The 20,413-nt window shown below is 41.2% G+C and overlaps 1 protein-coding gene across 5 annotated transcripts in view; it reads right to left on the bottom strand.

Moving 5' to 3' along the window:
• Nucleotides 1-20,413, bottom strand: part of HECW1 (HECT, C2 and WW domain containing E3 ubiquitin protein ligase 1) — a 272,737-nt gene that overhangs the window by 133,160 nt on the left and 119,164 nt on the right. For all 5 annotated transcript variants that reach the window (XR_010470205.1, XM_021293021.2, XM_021293020.2 and 2 more), the window contains one exon: nucleotides 1,737-1,831. Coding sequence is in view for 4 of the 5 variants with exons in the window: in XM_021293021.2 (XP_021148696.2) it covers nucleotides 1,737-1,831 (95 nt within the window). In the remaining variant the exon portion in view is untranslated. The remainder of the gene's footprint in view (nucleotides 1-1,736; nucleotides 1,832-20,413) is intronic.

Below are 20,413 nucleotides of genomic sequence, written 5' to 3'. Positions count from 1 at the left end.
AAGTGGTTCTTTTTCTCATCTGATCTCTACAAAGACCAAGAGTACTGCACACAGAGGACTTCCTTTTAAACACAAGTCCTGCTCAGCTGAAAGTGAATGGTTGCTTTATTTCACCATGACCATACAAAAAGGCCTCAACTGAAGTACTTGGGAAGGTTGTATTTGCATGTTAAAAAGGCACAGGTCCTCAGACATTCTTCTATTAACATAAAACATATTGTGAATACTTAATAATGAAATGTAAGTCTTCCGCACGAGACCTGAAAAATTTGACTATTTGGTTCAAACTCAAGTCTAAGTCATGGAAATGAATTTTTTCTAATCTGTCATCCTACTGGTATTTATTGCCTTGGTTGGCTGGTTTATCTTTCAGAGAAGACTGGTACTAAATCAATGACATAGATCGTACCACCCAAGCTGATGATAAGAGGGAAATGAAGGGCAAGTCCTGAGTCAACAAGACACCATTCACTACAGGCTAAAAAGAACTTTTCAGCATCCCACACAATGAAGATAACCACGGCCACATCATAATGTTCTTCTGCAAACAGCTGAAGGAAACTCTCTAGGATTTGAAACCAGTGAATGCCTTCCCTGTGAGCAAGTCACATCAAGACCCATCAGCCCCTACCCAGCATTCAGTTTGAAGCTGTTGAATCTAACGAAGGCAAAGAAAAACCACTAAAAGACTTTACATGAGTCAAGGGTGAAAAAAATTAATCTTTCCTGTCTCTGGTACAATCAGACACAGTCAACACACCACACGGAAGACTTTTCAGCCTTTCTAGAAATATTAATTTGGGACTGTTTAAAAAAAATAAAAAGAACAACCTTTAAAAATTTCAGCAATGTCTGCTGAAACCTACATAGACCCACAGGTAATACGGTTCCTTCTTGAATCCATCTTCCAGACTAAACAACATCTGAGCTAGTCCTTTTTTAATGCTGGTTGGACTAAAGCTCCTCACCTCATGCAGATCTCTGTCAAGATGAGTCTGGTAGGCAATGAAACTTTGCCAGCAAGGCCAGACAAGCTCTAGAGGTCAGCAAGTCCCTCTGCAGGCCTCTGAAAAATAGTTCACTCTCAGGGTGATAAAATTCTCCCAAACCAGGCAAGATATATAGCTTTTTAGAGCCATTTGAGTCACAGAGCTTTGCTAAGCTCCAGCAAATCGAAACTGCTCTCAGTGAAGCCTCAATCTGTCAAAAACAATCTTCAGTACTTTGACAGATCAGGACCTGAATGCCCAGTTCTTAGCATTGATAGGAGTGTGTCACAGTGTAGCTGTTCCTGGAACTCAGAGGCGCAGCGATGAAAATGCTCACGCCTTGATTTTGAAAAAAGCACCTTAAAATAGGAAAGTCTTATTCCTTTTCTGGACACTCACTATATTTACAACCCCAGGATCCCAAATCCTCTAGAGTTATCACCCAAACTTCACCGCACCCAGCAGAGAGAAGGTAACTTTACAGAACGGGACACAGCTAGGGCATGGGACTTGTCCCAGTTTAGAGAAGTTATCTGTGACAGATTGAGAGCTGAATCTACATTTGCTTGGTGTACAAACCCACATCTTAACCGAACATGACCCATTTCTCTGTACCACAGTGCACTGAAGAGCAAATATTATGCTCAGTTTTCATAAAAGTACACAAAGCAGGCAGGGAAGGTAAGGCATAGCACAGTGACGGCAGGGAACATACACTGGAAGAAGTATAAGGTCGGCATAACTTACGGGAGCTGCGTTGTTTTTCACTGTGACACTCGGAGTTGTGGCTCGTAGTGCCCCGCTCACACCATGGTAGTATTTGAAGCAGATCTTTGTTTCAGCTAAAAAAAAAAGGGTAATTATTTTAGATTAGAAGAACTGCCAGGGAGAAGCTGCACGATCAGTTGCAGCTCCCAGAAACAAGGCCGGCAAGCAGTTAAATTGTGAGTGGTCTGTTTCACGTTGGCTGGCACAACAGGATAACTCCTGCCTCTGATCTTCACCTTTGCTACAGTGAATTCCACAGTTTGGTTCCTATGACTGAAATAAGTTAAAACTCCAGTGTCTTCTGAGCAGCTTTTACAACAGACAGACCTCACAGTACCTGATCAGCACCCTTTAGCTACATGAAGAAGAAACGTAGGGACAGATAAACCTTCCCTGCTCAGACATACCAAACGCTAATGCACAAAGTGAGAAACTTCCTTAGGATAATAAGATTGCATAGTGGCTCACTGAGCCCCTGTATTCTGGCCTTGGTCAGGGCAAGGATGTAGATCTACACAGATTAACTGCTCTGACAGTTACTACATTAAAACATTTTCTCAGAAACAGCATAATACCACGAGACCCATCTTAGTGTACTTCTACTGACTTCCAAAGACCTGCACTAGGTGAGGAACACAAGCAAGACTATGATTTTGGACTCACAGATCTGCTTTTTGCCACATGCGTTGATATTCAGATAAACCTATTAAGTGACGGAAACCCATTTTGATAACTGTATCAAGGCACAGGAGAAGTGAAATTGGCTTCCTGTTCAATCATCCCCTTAGGATTTACCTTCTTTGCTATAGGAGGCTAGATTCTCTGTTGCTCTGTAACTACAAGTAGATATGAATTGCTAGTATGTGCCATAATCCCACTCACTCACTTGCCTGGACCTGGTGACTTGCTGAAGCACATCCAGCAGACAGGAGTTTTTTTCCATGGTAAAGCAGGATGTGAACTGCATTGGTATGTGCCTACATACATCCAGGACACAGCAGGTATACACTGTATGTGTGTAACAGATATGTTCGTGGGATCTGAAAAATGCCTATTTAAATAAAAGGAGCAATTGCATCTTGCAGTTTTAACTGGATAATGCCACAGAGACTTTCAGCTGCCCCATAATATATTTGAAGTCCTTCTCATTACCAAGTTTGCCCTTAAAACCTTGCTTTGCAGCTGCTGCTGAGGCTCAGGGAAAACACCAACCTTGTCTCATTGGAGCTGCAGTGCCTATGTAGGAAAATAATAAAGGAATGCCAATGTTTTAAGGTACAAATTGCATTGCTGTTTTAACATCAGTAACAAAATAAGCAAAATCAGTGCAGCTGTGACAAAAGATTATGAAATGTTAAGAGCTGGAACCTTGGCCACAGATCATGGTGCTGTGATCTGCCATTTCGTACATCCAAAAAACAACCATGCAGCACCCCAGGTAAAAGCAAAACATGGGGACATGAAAAGCAGTGGAGACCCTTAAAAACACGGGCTCGAATCTTACAGATACACAGGAGGAAAAATAAATCCCAATTTGTTTTTTGAAAGACAAAATAGTTTTAGGAGTGTAAAGCCTTCACAACTTTCAAATGTGACTTGAAAACTGAAAATCAAAGTACTTATGTTCCCAAGTAGTTCAAGCGCTTCTCAGCGCTCCTCTCTGAGGGGCCACCAGGGACATGTAGGCCACCAACAAGAAGCACAGTGCCAGTCCGTTAATCCACCGCCGTATCTTCCATCCCCACACCTCGTTCTACATCAGGCAACCAGGTACACATCTCCTTGCACGGTGAAAATACACACCTCTTCCACTATAGGCACAGGTGCGTACACGTGTCCCTTTCACTTCACAGCACTTCTCAAGGAATGGAACAGGCTAGAGAGTCCTTCAGCACCTCCACGAGGGCCTTTGTTTCACATCCTGGGGTTTAATTCGCAGCTATGCCCCAAACCAACTTCTGCAAATCTAAGAAAATTACTTGAAGTGCTAGTGCAGCTGAGCAAGCAACCCTGTTGTTGCACCTGGGAGCAGCAGTTGTTTTTTCTCTGGCAGCAAAAAAGTTGGATGAGCTTATGGGACTGAAAAACTGCAAGTCCAGACTGAATTTTCATGTTGTAATTTTCTCTACAGGATTTTTAACAGCTCAGCAGCAAACTCATTACCCACTGAGAAGATAGCAACAGCTGAGGATATCACAATAGCTAAAACATGCAGTTCTCACCTATTATTCAAATCTTAATTTTCCTCTCTCCTGGAGATTTTTAGCTACAGTTTGCACGGAACATTGAGAACTAGAATAAAAAGAAGTGTGCTTTTTTTAAATAAAATTTCTTTAACTCATGTAGTTAATAAAATATAACGTCAGGTACTAGCTTGTGTGACAATGTTCAGACATTACAGCAGGAAATCTCACTGTCGGTTGACAAGCAGGAAATCACTTACCATGTACACTGGGAAACTGTGTTTTAAAATAATCTATTTAATTAAACTAAAAGTGTTAAACAGACAGAACAGAAGGAGGAAAGAATATATCCTTATGTAGGTATTCTGGATATTAGTATTGCTTTCAAGGACAAAGGATTACTAAAACGATTGAATATGTATTTGGAAAGAACCATGTAGGTATTGAAGATTCCTCTCAGTTTCACACAACTACTATTTCTACTTTAATTTTCAGTCAAACTGCCCACGTACAGATGCAAGCTGGCAAGAGGGCAACCCAGAGAGACACAGGTGTCACACCCAATTCAAAACCGTGGCAGAGGTGGAGCCATTCAGTGGGCAATATTTGATGTGGTGATTAATGAATGTCAAAGGTTTCATTCAGAGAGCAGATCTGATAGGAAAACATCTTATGGGGACCTTCACAGCTTGAGAAATTGCTCTAGAAACATTAGAGGAACACCTTTTTTTTTCCTGATTTCCCCCTTTCTGCCTTTTTCTCTAGATCTTTTTGAAATTGAAACTATTAAGAAAATGGCTATTGTCAATGGAGAGATAAAACTTCAATGAGTATAAGGCTTGCAAAATTACACACAGTATATATGTGCAAAAATGCCACCTGGACCCCAGTTGCGAGTTTTTTGGTTGGGAGCTATTCTTTCCAAGTAACATTGTTGGTGTCATGTTTCTTACTTCAAGAGTCCTCTAACATTTTAATCCATCTGAAGATTGTTCTTTTATTTCTGAACCACCTCTAAGACATTTCCAAAAAAGATGCAGACAGTCATTGGCTTGGTACCACTGCCTCTGGTACAGAAATCACTGTAAGTATAGGCAAGACAGTGACATAAATTAACTTGAATACTATCCAGCTGGCATTCATGCATAATATGTAGTTATAAGGGCTGTTTGCATTACAGTCGTGTAGATTAGCTTGTTGTCAAATAAAGGAAGCCATTTAACTCTGTCCTGCTGTCCCAGCTACATGGCACAGAGCACAGGTCAGGATAAAGCATTGTCCAGGTAATTCCCAGTCATAAATAAATACATGCCATTGTTGTTTTCATCTCAGTAATTATGAATAGCAGCTCACTGGACCAAGTAATGAAGTTATGATGTTAAAGTCAGGAAGTAATAAGGTTAAATTCTCCTTCCAATTAGCATAAATTGCCATTAGACTGCTAAATCTTCTGAGAGATGAGATGTCTGAAGATGCTCAGAAATACTCATGCCCATGACAATTACCAAACTACTCAACAATTTTTATGGATCAAGAGCAAAACAGCATTTTATTCCCTTCACACCAGGCCTGGTATCCCCATTACATTATTCTCCCTTATGAGGAAAGGCTGAGGGAGCTGGGTCTCTTTAGCTTGGAGGAGACTGAGAAGGAGGAGGAGACCTCATTCATGTTCACAAATACGTAAAGGTGACAGCCTCGGTGACAATCAATGACAGGACAAGGGGCAGTGAGTTCAAACTGGAACACAGGAGGTTCCACTCAAATATGAGAAGAAACTTCTTCTCAGTGAGGGTGACAGAGACTGGAACAGGCTGCCCAGGGAGGTTGTGGAGTCTCCTTCTCTGGAGACATTCAAAACCCACCTGGACACATTCCTGTGTAACCTCATCCGGGTGTTCCTGCTCCGGCAGGGGGATTGGACTGGACCATTCCAATCTCTAACATTCTGTGATTCTGTGATCATGGTTGTATTACAGCCTTTTACGACACTGGTACAAATAAGACGTTTCCCAGTTGTATGCTCAGACCTGCTGCTATAACCATCGTGGGTGCAGAACACAGAGCTGCCCACAAGCAGGGCCCCAAGGCAGTGTCGTCAGAGCCAGGCAACAGGAGAGGCAGTTCTGCTTTGCTGCTTGCAACTCTGTGGCCACAGAAGAGGGATGCTCATAGGGAAGGGAGAGAATCTGGGATGTAGCCCGTCCCTGGACACCACAGAGACCGCTCCTCATTCACAGGAAAACTGAGAAATTTGAGGTTTGCCAGAGAACTCTGCCACAGAGTTTCAGCCATCTCACAAGAAAAAAAAAAAGGTCCAGTCCACAGAAAATTATTTCTCTATCAAAGACCTGAGTTATCTCAGTTACCAAATCAGTTTTGCTAATTAACTGGAAAATTAATTTAACAGCTGAACATTACTCTTCTTGGCAATATTCTGTATGGCCTCTACAATCACCCAGCCCTTGAAAACATCCTGTCTTCTTACTAAAGCAAAGTGAGAGGAGAAAAAATCTAGTAGGGTATACTGAGGAACAGCAACTGGAAGTATTGAAGGTTGAAAGCCCCTAAGACAGGGGGGTCAAACCCATTTTCACTAACTACTCCAACATTTATAAAGTCCTAAAATTACATTCAGCCCTTTGAAGGCAACTGCGAGGCCAACATGAGCCCTGGTGAAAATGAGTTTGACAACCCTGCCCTAAGACATATTTCCATCACCCACCTATTTTTTTTTTCTGTCAGTGTTATTGCCCCTGTTGGTTTATTTGATACCCTTTCCCTTGAAAATACTTCACTTCCTACTCATCTTCCTCATTTCTTCAGAGTCGTAAAAATTGCCCTGAATCTCTTCTCAAAAGTTCCCTTGTTCTTATAATCCCTTGCTCCTCACTTACTAAGGTTAGTCTGGTCTCAGAGGCTCCGCTTTCACAAAAAGGTAATTTATTCTCTCAAATATAAAAAGAAGCACTGCCAGGATTAAGCAGCTTCCCTTGTTAAATTTAAAAAACAAAACAAACAAACACACACGCACAACCCACCACAACCAAAAAAACCAACCATCCTAATGGGTATTTCAAGGAAAGATTTAATGATACTCTTTGGAGCAGGCAGAAAGCATCAGCTGGTGTTTGATAGGAATGTGTGATACACCTGAGGCACTTCCTCAATCTTGTTGTGATTTAGTCCCATCATAGTTTTTGTTTCAATTAAATAGCTGAGGTGACTAGGCATTAGCTAAGCATTTCTCAGCATTGAAAAACCTCTCAGGAAAGTAATGCGAGTCTTAAAATTGAGTCATTTGTGACCAACTCAATCTATTACTAAAAGAGCTGTTGTTGCTCTTTTGGGGAAACATTTTGTGTAAAAAATGAGAGGTGTCAAAAACCAGTAATGAAAAGGTAGCTGTCTTTGGTAAGTGGGTGGGAACCAAGTGAACCAAATCAGAGAGTGAAGCAATTAAGTTATGAGTCAAAAGTTTTCCCTGGAGAGGACCCAGAAGTAGAATAAACAAACATGTGCTATAATCAGATTGCTATGAGACCACCTTGAATTAAAATAGCCACAGCAATCTCTGGAAGTGGTGACAGAAGGTGTCAAAGTGAAGACAGGGAGTCAATGAAGGGTAGAACTGATTGAATACACTGGGGAAACTGGGAGAGGTGTATGAAAAAAACAGGAGACGGAATTACAATTGTAGTCATTGCCACCGTTGGCAATTGCTAACCCAAAGATATGTAAATCCTCTCAGCTTTAGGTTAGTCTGCTTCTCTAACAAAGATGACTAGAAGGACAAGGAATTACTGGAGAGAGTCCAGCGGGAGGCTACGAAGATGATGAGGGGCCTAGAACATCTTATAAGGAGAGACTGATGGAGCTGGGTCTGTTCAGCCTGGAGAAGAGAAGGCTGAGAGGGGATCTCATCAATGTTTATAAATATCTCCAGGGTAGATGTCAAGAGGATGGGACCAGACTCCTTTCAGTGGTGCCCAACAAGAGGATGAGAGGCAATGGGCACAGACTGAAGCACAGGAGATTCCATCTAAACATGAGGAAAAACTGCTTTACTTTGAGAGTGACAGCGCACTGGAACAGGCTGCCCAGAGAGGTTGTGGAGTGTCCTTCTCTGGAGACATTCAATACCCACCTGGACACATTCCTGTGTAACCTCATCTGGGTGTTCCTGCTTTAGCAGGTGGGTTGGACTAGATGATCTCCAGAGGTCCCTTCCAACCCCAACCATTCCGTGCTTCTGTGATTCTGTATGACTGACTTGCAAAACACCTAATTTGAAACTACAGACACTACTGACCTTGTAGCTTTAGACATTCTGGAGCCCGCACAATTAGCTGAGTCTTGCTTTATTAATAATATAAATCTTGAGACTGCTTGATAAAGTGTCTAGCTGAATGTTGCTCATTATTCGCTAAAATGAATATGTAACCTGTATGAAAATGTGTAACCAATTTGGTCTTTAGGCCTGCCCTGAGCAGTGACAAGCTTTTGTCTATACCTACTTTTCTTTCTGGCATGCTGGCTTTATTCCAGCATCCAGACTTGCACAACTCTGTAATAAACAATATCTCTTCTCCGTGTGCTAAAATTTGTCTCAATTGTGCACAGGGGGAAAACAACCCTGTTTGTGGGAAAACACAATGGGAAACCAAAACAGAGAGAGATTAAAGACAGTTCATATGAGGTGTTGCAGTACTGGAATTTAGTAAGTAACAGTACCAATGTCAAAGTTGAGGGAAGGAGAGGACTGATATTAGAAGAGAATCCCTGTGCACAGAGTGTGCGTCAGGGGAGAAAGACTAAGACTGTCTACATGAGACTAAACGAGAAGAAAGACAAGAAAAAGAAACAAGGAAAGGAAAGGCAGAGAAGGAGAGAGTAAGTCAAACCTGAAGAAGAAAGAGGAAAAAAGTGCTGAGACTTTCAGGAAACATGGAGCACAATGTATGAGTTGTATTAGCAGCTCCTGTGAAACCTGGTGCACAAATGTACTATGTCCTGTCCACCTCGCATGCCCACTCACCCTTCTCTACCTGCTGCTGCCTCCAGTATCCATCTCCTGCTTTTGAATACTGCTGGAAGTGTAGAGACCAGGTAAACTGTGCAACCCAACGAGTCAAAATCCATGAGCCTACCCCTAAGCATCAATATTTTTTAGACAAATTTAGGTAGTTTCTCCTGATGCTATACCTGCCCTGTCAGCAAAGAGTTAAAATACATAACGAAGATGAAACGTGAGGTTATTACTGGCAGACCTAATTTGTACTTACAGCATCGCTACACGGTATCATTTATTTTGATGTGTGCTTGCTGCTGCTCCATGCAAACAATGGTTCTGATTTCCTGTGCTGTATCATAAAAATTGCACATTCCAGAAGTTTCCTGTCCCATGCGTAATGGTGACACTACAGCTGTCACACTGGTTTGATACTCAGACACCTATGGAGTGTGTATTTCCCTAAGCTGTAAGCTGTATCTGCTTACAGTATTCATTTACTATCACAAGCACCTATGGTTTTCCACAGGGCACCTCAGTTTTTAAACAACTAACAGTTTAAAATCAAGGGAGGCCTAAACAGATATATTTCTTCAACCCCAGCTGCAGAATTTCTTCCAATTTTCTGATTACCTTTTCCTTGCCCTGTTCTAAAACGTGCACAAACACATGGACAGACTGTTAAAAGACTTCTTTTGAGAAAGTGAGATAGAAGATTTTCAAATCTCACCTTTTAGATTATTATAATGCTTCTAGGCAAAAAAAGTACCTGGAGACAGATTTAAGGCTGACCCGTACATATCAATAACTCAGGCACAAACCTTTGCTAGAAAACTGTAATAGCTCAAAGCCATGCAGCAGAATACCCAGTTAAATTCTAAACAAGATTAAATTTAAGCCAAAAATCTAAACTTGTGAAAATGCAGAAATGCACAGTTAGAACTTTCAAATAACCTTAACTCAGCAACAATAAATAATGTATTTCCATATTTGTAGTTGTTACTGATATTTGAAGAACAGATCAGATTATTTTAGTCACTTTAATTCATCTACAGATGGTGTTGTCACAGAGTGCTACTGCTTCATGAGAACTGCACATTCAGGGCTGGAATTACCTCCAGGAGAGCTAATTATTATCATTTATTACATCACTGATTATTTGTTCTGCTGCTACTTGTCATCTGCGGATACTCTCTGCTATTGACTTTTGCTTTTATTTCTTTTGCTTGATAGTTTGATTCAGCAGCTACCTGCCTTCAACCACCACAAGAGCAGAACAATAAATTAGTACACTAATGACTAATGGGTAATAACAAATCCTCATACTCAGCGGGGGGTCTCCCCTCTTCTGGCTTCATTTGTTTGAGGCCTCAGTGTTTCAAGCTCCACACTACATTGACTCTGGGTCTGGCTTTGTGTAGTCAACCCCTATTACTATGCTGTTCGTATGAAGTACCACGCATCTGCTTACCCGTGACTGTGCTGTGATTAATTATCATTATTCAGAAATTTTACAGGTGTAGACTCCTGAGCATAAGACAAACAAAATAATACCATTTTAGCCTTATGAAAATACAGGTTTTTTGGAGTTTCTATGACAGGAGAGGTATAACAAAGTAGCTCTGTAAACTGCTATTTAGGAAGAACATATAGATCTAATTACAATAGGTTGTTGCTTGTGTGCTGCCCTCATAAAAGCTGTCCTATTGGCACAACTCATTACTAAGGAATGCTAGCAGCTGGAGTGGATGTGTGCTTATATATTCATTTCCAGCATTTGTATATATTTCTCAACACAGGCAGGACATCTGGCCTTGCTGATTAGCAAAGTTGCTTGACATTTTTCATTTTTAACCTTGTTTTCAGTTGCTTATACATTTTCAAAGATAGATACATTTGGAATAAAATTTTGCATGCTGGATGCCCACCTCAGATCTGCAGAGATGCACAGCAAGAAAATTTCATCCAGCAATTTGTAGCTGTGAGGGCAAGGGAAAAACATGGCTTTTTTACCCATTAAAGATTTCTGAAGACCTTTCCTTTTACCCCTCATGTTAATATGGAGCAGAAGTCACTATACTAAGCATGTATCTTTTGCTGTTCCTGTAAAAGTACATTAAAATTCAGTTAACTTCTAAGCCTCTCCAAAAAATTCAGTTTGATATGCTCATTTGAGACATCTTTGATTTTACCATCTAAATGCCCAGGAAAACCTATCTGTGCTGAGCACATTCCAGACTGGTGCTAAGACAGACTTTTTCTGTAATACAGATCTAAGCTCTTCCTGGCTGTGCCTCCTCTGAGTACCACTCCTGGGAGCGGGAGGACTATATCCCTGGGCATCTCCCCGCTGTGCCAAGTAGCATGGAAGAGAAGAATATGAACCCACTGCCCATTTGCCCCTGTTGAAGGAAGACATGAAGGCAGCTGGGGAGATGAGGAGCACGGGGTGGGGAAACAGAAGCCAGGACAAAAACAGGTAACATGGTGATTTGTGGTGGTCATAGGTTTGAGTAGAGAAGGATTTAGGGGGAGCAGGTAGCAGAGCACTGTTTCAGTCTTGCCAGGAAAGATTAACACGGCCAGTTGCCTTCACGGTGGGAACAAAACGCATTTACTGTGGGGCTTGTATTCAGGCTCCTAATTAGGCAGCCACAGGGGGATGCCAACAGGATTTATGGTCAGTCTACTGGCTCAAATCCTGTCCAGACCAGCAGAGGTTGGAATGCATTAAAATTTACAGCCATCCAGTGGCTCCTGTGGAAGTCCATGTCATCATGGAGAGGGTCCACCAGAGTGCCCAGTAAGCCTGGCGTTTAGATTGACAACTAGAGTCGAGGCAGAGGATAGCAAGGCAAAGCTTCTGCAAATACTCACCACAGGAAAGGTCAGTGGAAGGATGCCACTGCCCAGCCAGTAACTGAAGACGCTAAATGTCTTTAACAAAGAGGTGGTTTAGCCCTTATGTAGCTAGGAACAGAACCTGCAGTTTGCACTGGGGCATATTCTCTGGCTATTACCCACTTTTAAATTTTTATTGTATAACATGAGTAATGGAATTTAAATTTGGTTTGCTCGGATAGCTCACATCTTTGAAAATAATCATTTCCTTGTAAAATTATCTTCAGAAATGTGAGATGGGAAAAAAAAAAAAAAAAGGTACTCATCTTTACCATTCCTTGCACTGAGTCATCTCTCATCCCACTGAAACCAACATGACTATTTGCTCCATATTCATAAAGACAGCAGGATCCAGCCCAGAACAGGCAAGAATTTTATCTATTTACTTTTAGTCAAACTGAACAGTGCTGTCTATTCACTCTGCCTTTATGGACTCTTGTAATAAAAGGACTGACAGGCACCAGCCTGAGTGAATGAGAGTTGAGGATGGGGGCTGTTGTAACAACGTTACCTGTCTTTCATCAGGAGAAGGAAAAGCTGTTCGAGAGAGACATTTTAGTCATTGCAAATAGCAAATTATAAGGGCTGCACTAAAATGGAGACTTTAATGAAATTCCAGAGCCTACAGGCAAATAATGTTTTTATGTAAATCAGCTTAACGATGAGTTTTTCACCATGAGCATTAGCAAGTGAGCAATTGATTTAAGAAAAACTTGCAATCATCAAAGCATTTTTAACTGTGTGATGGTTGAGTCCATAATAACTGGAAACCATGCCTAAAGTTTGCTCTCTGATCCTAACCACTCATTCACATTGCAAGAAAAACAACATCGCAGGCAAAATCAAACACGTGGTTCATCTACTTACGAGGGAGATGATTTAAAGTAACTTCTGAAATGCAACAATTACATCAGACTAAGTTTTTAAATAATACTTCTGTTTTAAAACTGCTTATGGTCTTGGTTACAATGGACTCTACAGTTCTTTATCAGAATTGAATAGCAGAGGAAAAAAAATCCATGTGCTTCCAGTACACTGGAAATAAGCCTTGCTTCACATATGGAAAGCCATCAGTTTCATTGTATTAGTGTCCCCTTAGCTACATTAGAGTCACTGACAATATCCAGGAAAATAATTTGAACTGGAGATATAGTGCCTGTGTTCTCGATTACACCAATCTATATTAAACCACACCACAAACAGAGAGAAAATAAACATACAGAAACATTGGCATCCCTGAGCTTTGTTCTGAGTGTCAGCAGAGGCACTGTGAAGACGTCTCAGAGATTACAGGGAAAGGTATAAACTCAAAACTATACAATAGAGCACAGCTCCACAAAGGACAAGGGATGGGCGGAGCTGGGGACCCCCCTCATCTCTTTACTGTGATATAGAGGCACTGGCTTGTCCTAGATGATGCAAGCTCTTCTCCGCTGCCCCTATCGCAATCTATCCTTTAGGCTTCCACATGTTAAGTCTGCCTCAAGTTAATTGTCTCCTAGAGCACATGCCTTGCTTTTATCAGAGCAACAGTAGTTTAAAGTCTTAATTAAATACATATGACTGGATTATGCCCTCAGGCACAGCCCTGGGCAAGAGAGCACATGAACTTCAGAAGCCTCAGACACGGCTCGCTAACATTGCAACATGTTTTTATTCTCCTTGATCTCAAAACATGGGTGGACCAGGCAGTGCTTTTGATTTATAGAAGCAGAAAATGACATCAGGCTTATAATCAGTGATTAGTATTTAGGAAGGCGTAGGCCATAACTTTACCTGGTGCCTGCTTTGTGAAGGGACGTTGACAGCATGAGAAGGGACACCTGGCAACTCCAAACCCAGCCAAGTACTGAAATTAGGGAGGATTCATGTTTCCATTTACATTAGTAGCTGTTTAATTCAAGACACCTTCTTGAGCTGGTCTTTAATCATGTCTGATAAGCATGACTGAATCTCATGTTAGAAACATTACACTCCCTTGATTTAGTCTTTCATTTTTTTCCCCAAGAAAGTTACCTTTGAAGATGTTAGTGCCAAAACTAGCCATCGTGGACACCACCATTCCTCCAGGTCCTCTTACATGTTAAATACTTCCTCTTGTTACTCTGCAAACCCTCCCAGCCAGAAGCCCTATCTATTCACATTTTCAAGTGCTCTCTTCAGTCACTATCAGAACGCTTTACAACAACAGTTTCTTTGTGTTTAGCAGCCAGACCACGCAATATTAAAACTCATAGTATTCACTCTGATTGGGAACTATTACAGTCAGTCAAGCATGTGCCATGCAGCAAACAAAGAGAGTCTTGCGATTAAGTCCTTGTGCAATAAGATATGAATATTACCAAGAACAAAAAACCTTTGCACTTGGATGTAAAAGAGAAGCCAAGAGCTTACCACTTTTATTCACAATACCATAAGAAAGGCTGCTTTTCTTTTTTAAGACGTTTATCACATTTCAGAATCAGTCTGCACACATTCCTTGGCCCTACTGCATATCTAAGGATATTTTTAGCCTAATATTTCCATGACAACAAAGCAAAAAATGGTCAATTGGAGAAAATGGCTGAATGAAATCTCAAAATGCTTGTAGAAGCAGCTTCCTAGTGCCCAAATTGTTTCAGTTACCCACTACACTACGCACATTATTGTTTGTTGCTGCTATTTCTAATCATCAAATTAAAAAAAACTGATTTAGAGTGATTAAATAATTACACATTCTGTTATCATACAAGAAAGACTGTTCACTGCTGTCATAGTATGAACACCCTAATATAAGTAAAAGGTGACAGCAAAATGCTGCTTCAGATTGAAGTAAGAGCTCACAGAGAAGAGCAAGAACAGATGTTGTGGTACCCTCTTAGGCAACGGGTAATAGGTCACATGTACCAAGAGGGCGATGGCAAGTGTGACAATTCAAACTCTTTGCCTTCCTGACTTCAGCACAGAGCAGAACTATTTGCAAACAATTCTGGAATAAAGTTATTTACAAAATCTGAAAAAACAAAAGGAAGGACAATTCCAGGCAGTGGCACTGAAAGCAAGGAAAACGCACAAGAGAGCAACCCAAGGCAAGGCATGCATCTCTCCCTGCACTTCAGGATAGTCTGATTTTATTTGCAAGTCACTTAACAGGTCTAACATGGCATAAGGAGAAAATGAGGACAGTTACACCTGTGTTTTGGCACTGTAACTCTACTGAAAGCAAAAGACAGTCAGAGAACGATAACAGTGCAGCAGAACTTGGCACGCTGGTTCCTGCTTTTACATTACCACCTTGCAAACATTTCCACATTATGTTTTCCTTCTTTGTGGAAAAAAAAATGAACAGCAGTGAACAATATGCAATTCTGTCACTAAGTACTTTTTACATTATTGAAAAGTGTAAGATGAACAGCCTTGTACTGTAATTACCCAATGATCAACATTCCACCAAGTTCAGTTGTTCCAAAAAACAATATTCTTTGAGGTCTTTTCTTAGTACACCAAAGACTTACCTGGGTAGGTCTTGTAAGCATTAATTAAACAGAGGAAAAGAGACTTCTGTGTCTTCACAACACAGAGCCGTTCTCTTGTTTACACATCCAAAGCATTTATAATTAATTGAGTTCACCCACTCAGAACCATAAGCCTTGAATAAAAGCTACATGCCAGCTATGCTGCTGTGGTGTGTTTTTTCCCCTTTCCTTTCAGTCTTACAAATGGTTTGCTTTACAACAGCAGGGCACATCTTCCTTCCATTTGCTCAGAAACCACAGGCAGAGAAAGCGTGCTCACGGCCTCTGATTCTCACAGACACCTCTGAGTCACGTCACTGGTTAGCGAAACCCCATCAGCGTGATGCCTTTGCAAACACAGTGCGGTCTCTGGGTATAATGGATAAAAACTTAGCCTTATTCTTTTAAAACAATGCCACCAGAGCCCACAGGGAAAAGAGTGTGGCATGTGTGGGTTTCACTAGATTTACTTTTTCCAGCGAGGACTTGTGAAAGACAAACTCAAAGCCCAGGTTACCCAGGGACACACAGGAGATCCCAGAGTCATCTACTTAATGCACAGCCCCTTTTGAAGGTCTCTTCTTTCTCTGCAACAATACAATCTCTGCAGATCAGAGAATCCTGGATGCTGACAGCCATCACAAGACACATTACAAAGAGAAAAGCCCTTGGCATTCCAGCTTCACACACCCTGATCAGTCTCATTATCGTGGTTTCTATTCCAATACCAGTTCACATACTGTCTGATTGTGGCCCGTGTGCTCCAAGATTCAAAATCACCGGTGTTTTACATGATGCTGCACATATTTGCCACCAGCTCCTCCACGAAAAGGGAGAGGGAACCACAGCCGGCTCCAGGGAGATAAACTCACACTTCAGTGCCACTGCACCTCCTTTCACATGTGGCATGGACTTGTTCCTTCCTCAGAGCTGCTTGGGCCTCTGGTTTGGCAGTAAAAGGAAAGGAGTGCGACCAACTCCTTTTCTAGGAACTGGGACTATGCTCTAGGTATGTTTTTGTATATTTGCACGACATCAACAATGCCAATACCTGTCTTGCTGCCAATAGTATATGGATTGTGCTCAGCAGCAAGCTATGTATAAGCCATAAGGTTGGTCCTAGGACTCTCAGCAAGTCAAATTCCTTTTCAGGAAAGCAATTCACAGGCAGCTCTGCCTGAAGAGACGATGTCCAGCTGTGTTCAAAATCTCAAAAGGAGAGAAAGAAGGTGCCCACATCCCGAGAGGGAGGTTCTGTGGGGCTCAGGATCTGATTCAACTAAGAAAGATTTATGTCAGAATGAGAATTAAGGCTGGAGTTAATTAGATTTAGATCTACAACTCTGTACGATGCTTTCTAAACCTCAGTCAGAAGGAAAAACCTACTTATAAGGAAAATTGCAGTTTTAGCAGGAACCATGAACTGGACTTCTGGTTTTGACTGTAGTTGGATTCACAACCATATGGGATGTAAAAACACAGCACTAAGCCTCTGTTCTCTTTTACAAAGACGGGCCCATCAAACACTGCTGCTCTTCCAAAGCTTGCCCATAAAGTGACCTTCTACAGGAATCACACTATGAGACTTGACTCACTTTACAGTTTCAGCTGTAGAAGGAAAAAGCGGGTAACTGCTGCATTTTGTTGTGCTGCTCTACAGTGAAGGATTTCTTACATTTCGGCTTGAGAAGGCCAGTATGGGACTGCTCACCCATTCAGAAAACTGTTCACAAGGGCATTTTGATTAGGTGCCACTGCTATGGTGTCCTTTGTTAAATTCCCTGGGAATTTATAAGACAAAGCACAAGCTATCAAGAAGGAAAAGATCAAAAGCCTCCTAAGAAATACATATTATATCTGTTACTACATTTCATCTTAGAGCTCCCTTCTGCAATGTCCTATTTCAATAACCTTTTTTTCCTTTCTAAAATACCAACTTTTGTTCACTATTTATTTGCAATGTAATAATTAGGGAAGAAAATTGCTGTAACTACAAAATGGAACTTGACTTTTTAAAACTCAGCAATTCCAGAAGTATCTTTCTCATTACTGGTAAAAAGACAGGGCTACAAAAGGGTTACATTAAGCTGAAAGGCAAGACAAGATAAGATATCCTGACTGTAAAACCATCAGCGAATCTAGTGTTGAAAGCATTGGATGAGTGTATTTGTTTTCAAGTGCAATAAAAATATGGAACTGTGGGGGAGAAATTACTATGAAACATACGCTGCATTTGTGCAGGTGAAAAAGTTACTATCTTGTGATATATACTGGAATAGCAAGGAATGGAAATACCACATTTAAACAAGCAAGAGGACAAAGAATCATAGGCAGACTCGACAAAACACTGCAGAATGAGGAAGGTTTATTCTCTAGCAAAATATATTCAGATGTACATTAGGAAACGGTAAAAAATTGTCTTCAAAACATTGTTCTTGTTGATTATAAAATCGTATACAGATACCAGTATGTCCGTCACCTGAAGGTGTGTGCCAGGTGGCTGGCGCATTCTCTGGCTTTGCGCTTCACTGATGGGACCCCTGGGTGTGAGTCGCAGATGTTCGCTTCGCTGGCTGGCGCTGACATCTGCAAACCTTCAGACCTGCCGCCCCAGCAGCAGTAACTGCTGGCTTGCTCAAGCCCATCCAAGCTGAAGTTGCTGCAGTCACACACACAGGTGAAAGTCAGGGAATATTCTTTTTTATTTTTGGGGATTTTTTTCTAGCAAAGGGTAAGGTCTCCAACCACAGCATGCTTAACTCCCACGGGATTTGCTGCACTGTGACAAGAAAACCTTAATGCAAATTAACAATAGGATGAGCAAGATCTATCAGCTGTTATGTGTCAACACACAAGGGGATGACTATAAAGGCCAGACTGCAGATAACCTAGACTATTTTTAGAACACTGTTTTTCAGAAATAAGCTTGCAGAGAACCTAGACAAAATTAAAAGCAGAGGCAACGGACACCTGGAAAAAGGAAGGAGCAGTGGAAAAAAGATGATTCTGGAGTAAATTCCTTTTGAATTGTCTGCATATTTGTAACATGTACTATTGCTAATTAATACTTAAGTATACAATATATATGTCCTTTTCTTTCCCCTAATTTGCCAGTTATATACATAAAAATACGACAATCCTAATCTTGGAACTGACATTCATGCCTCTTATCGCCCCGTATGTGGCAACATTGAAAAAGGAAAATGCTATGTCTGTTCCTTGCAGTCTGGAAGACAGATGTCAGCTTCCTGCACCTGGAGTAAGGCTGAAGACTTCAGGTGTCCTGCAGAGCCTGGGCCATCACTTTGCCATCTCTGGCAGGAACATGCTGAACATTCAGATGAAATGCTTCAACATCAGGAAACCTCGGTTCTATTCAAACCACTGCCACTGACTTACTGTGGTAGTTTCACTCTTTCCTGACTTAACTTCCTCCTCTATAAGTTGAAGAAAATTATACTTCTGGCAAATCAATCCAAAGCAGAGAGGAATATGAGTGTTTGCTAGTCCTTCCATAAGCCATAACGGAGCTGTTCTTCAGTCACAGGAGAAAAGTATTCTCTTTTGCAAAGCAAAGCTCACGATGACACTCAGTAGGGGCCTTAACAAAATGCATCAGCATCTGTGGGCATAAATTCCCAGAAGGTATCTATGGTGCAGCTGGTCAATCTGCCTCTGTAGAGGTAAGGCACTGCATGGACGCTTCTCTACTGACCTGAAGGGATTGGATTGAGCGGGTCATCACAGGATTTAGCTCTACTTATTACTTAAGCTGCAACCGGTCAGGTCACACTAAAATTGAAAAGGGCATTCCAAATTTCTTTTACAGTATTTGTTTCTTCACATCTGCCCTACACCTATTTTCCCTTTAATCGCAGTCAGGTTTGTACTTTAAAAAATGCCTGGGCTGTAACCCTGTCACTCCTGGTATTACAAACCCCACGGACAGAGCATGGCATTCAGACAAGTGCTGTATTTGGCACCTTGTCAAGCAATCACAAAGGAAGGAGGATGGAATGGAAAGTGAGATTGAAAGTTACTGGTTTAACTGGCTGGCTGTAGGTGCCTATAGCCAACACGGGGAGGGAAAGAAGCATCTATTATGGAAGAAGAGCACTTTCAGGATGCAAATGGTCACATACAACTAATGCAATGATAACAGTAACAGGCACGCTGCTACACAAACCCTGCCCTTTTTACATAATGTACTGCAGATGCATTAACCAAACAGTTTCTTTACATCTTCTGGTGGTGTTCCACCAACACCAGGGGAATTCTCCCTTTCCTACAGAAGCTATAATAGCCTTTTGAAACCAGTTTCACTTGTTGAGATGCTCAAAAACATGTCCACCTTGCATCCAATCTTCACCATTCTGTAGCTTATGTTTAAAACACAACCTGCAGTGCCAAGGAGGTCATACAAAAGCATTTGCAGGTAACATGTTTTAGTTCACTCACCGGGTCAAAAAAGAATCTATTAAAAAATACTACAAATGCTGGTGGTGTTGAGAGCTGAAAAAGAAAGGGCAAACAAAGCCATGAATGAAGTTTTGAGACCACAAGAAAGGAACAAGATGTCCTACTGGTTTGAGTTTTTCAGTTCTAAGAAGAGAGAGAATGATTCTAGGATGAGTTTGCAATAGATTTGTTTGTAGTTCGTTGTTGGGGTTGGTTTGTTTGTTATTGTTTTTTCTCTGCTACCTCTGAGAATTTCTAGTCTGAAAACCAAATACTTGGAACTCTCACCTGCTGTGAACTGACATCACCTCACACAAACGAATCAATCCATCCTACTTGATGTGGACAAAATACCCAGTCTCTTGTTTTTCAAATAGAAATCCTTTATTAGCACACGTACATTCTAGATCCAAAGTCTCAAATAGACCCTAAGGTGACACAAATTCACCTCCTAGCAAAAGGCCAGCATGACATGTGCATTTTTACCATGTCAATTTGGTCTTTCAAAGAAAGCATATGTGCATGTACATTTTCCACCTGTACAAAGCTGTTGTAGACATCCAACTGATGAGTGCCACAATAGGACTCCAAAGAGGTAAATGTGTACCT

Source organism: Columba livia, chromosome 2 (assembly GCF_036013475.1).
Source record: "Columba livia isolate bColLiv1 breed racing homer chromosome 2, bColLiv1.pat.W.v2, whole genome shotgun sequence".
Classification (NCBI taxonomy): domain Eukaryota; kingdom Metazoa; phylum Chordata; class Aves; order Columbiformes; family Columbidae; genus Columba; species Columba livia.
Note: the sequence above shows the minus strand (reverse complement) of the source record. Positions and strands in the feature narration are given on the sequence as shown.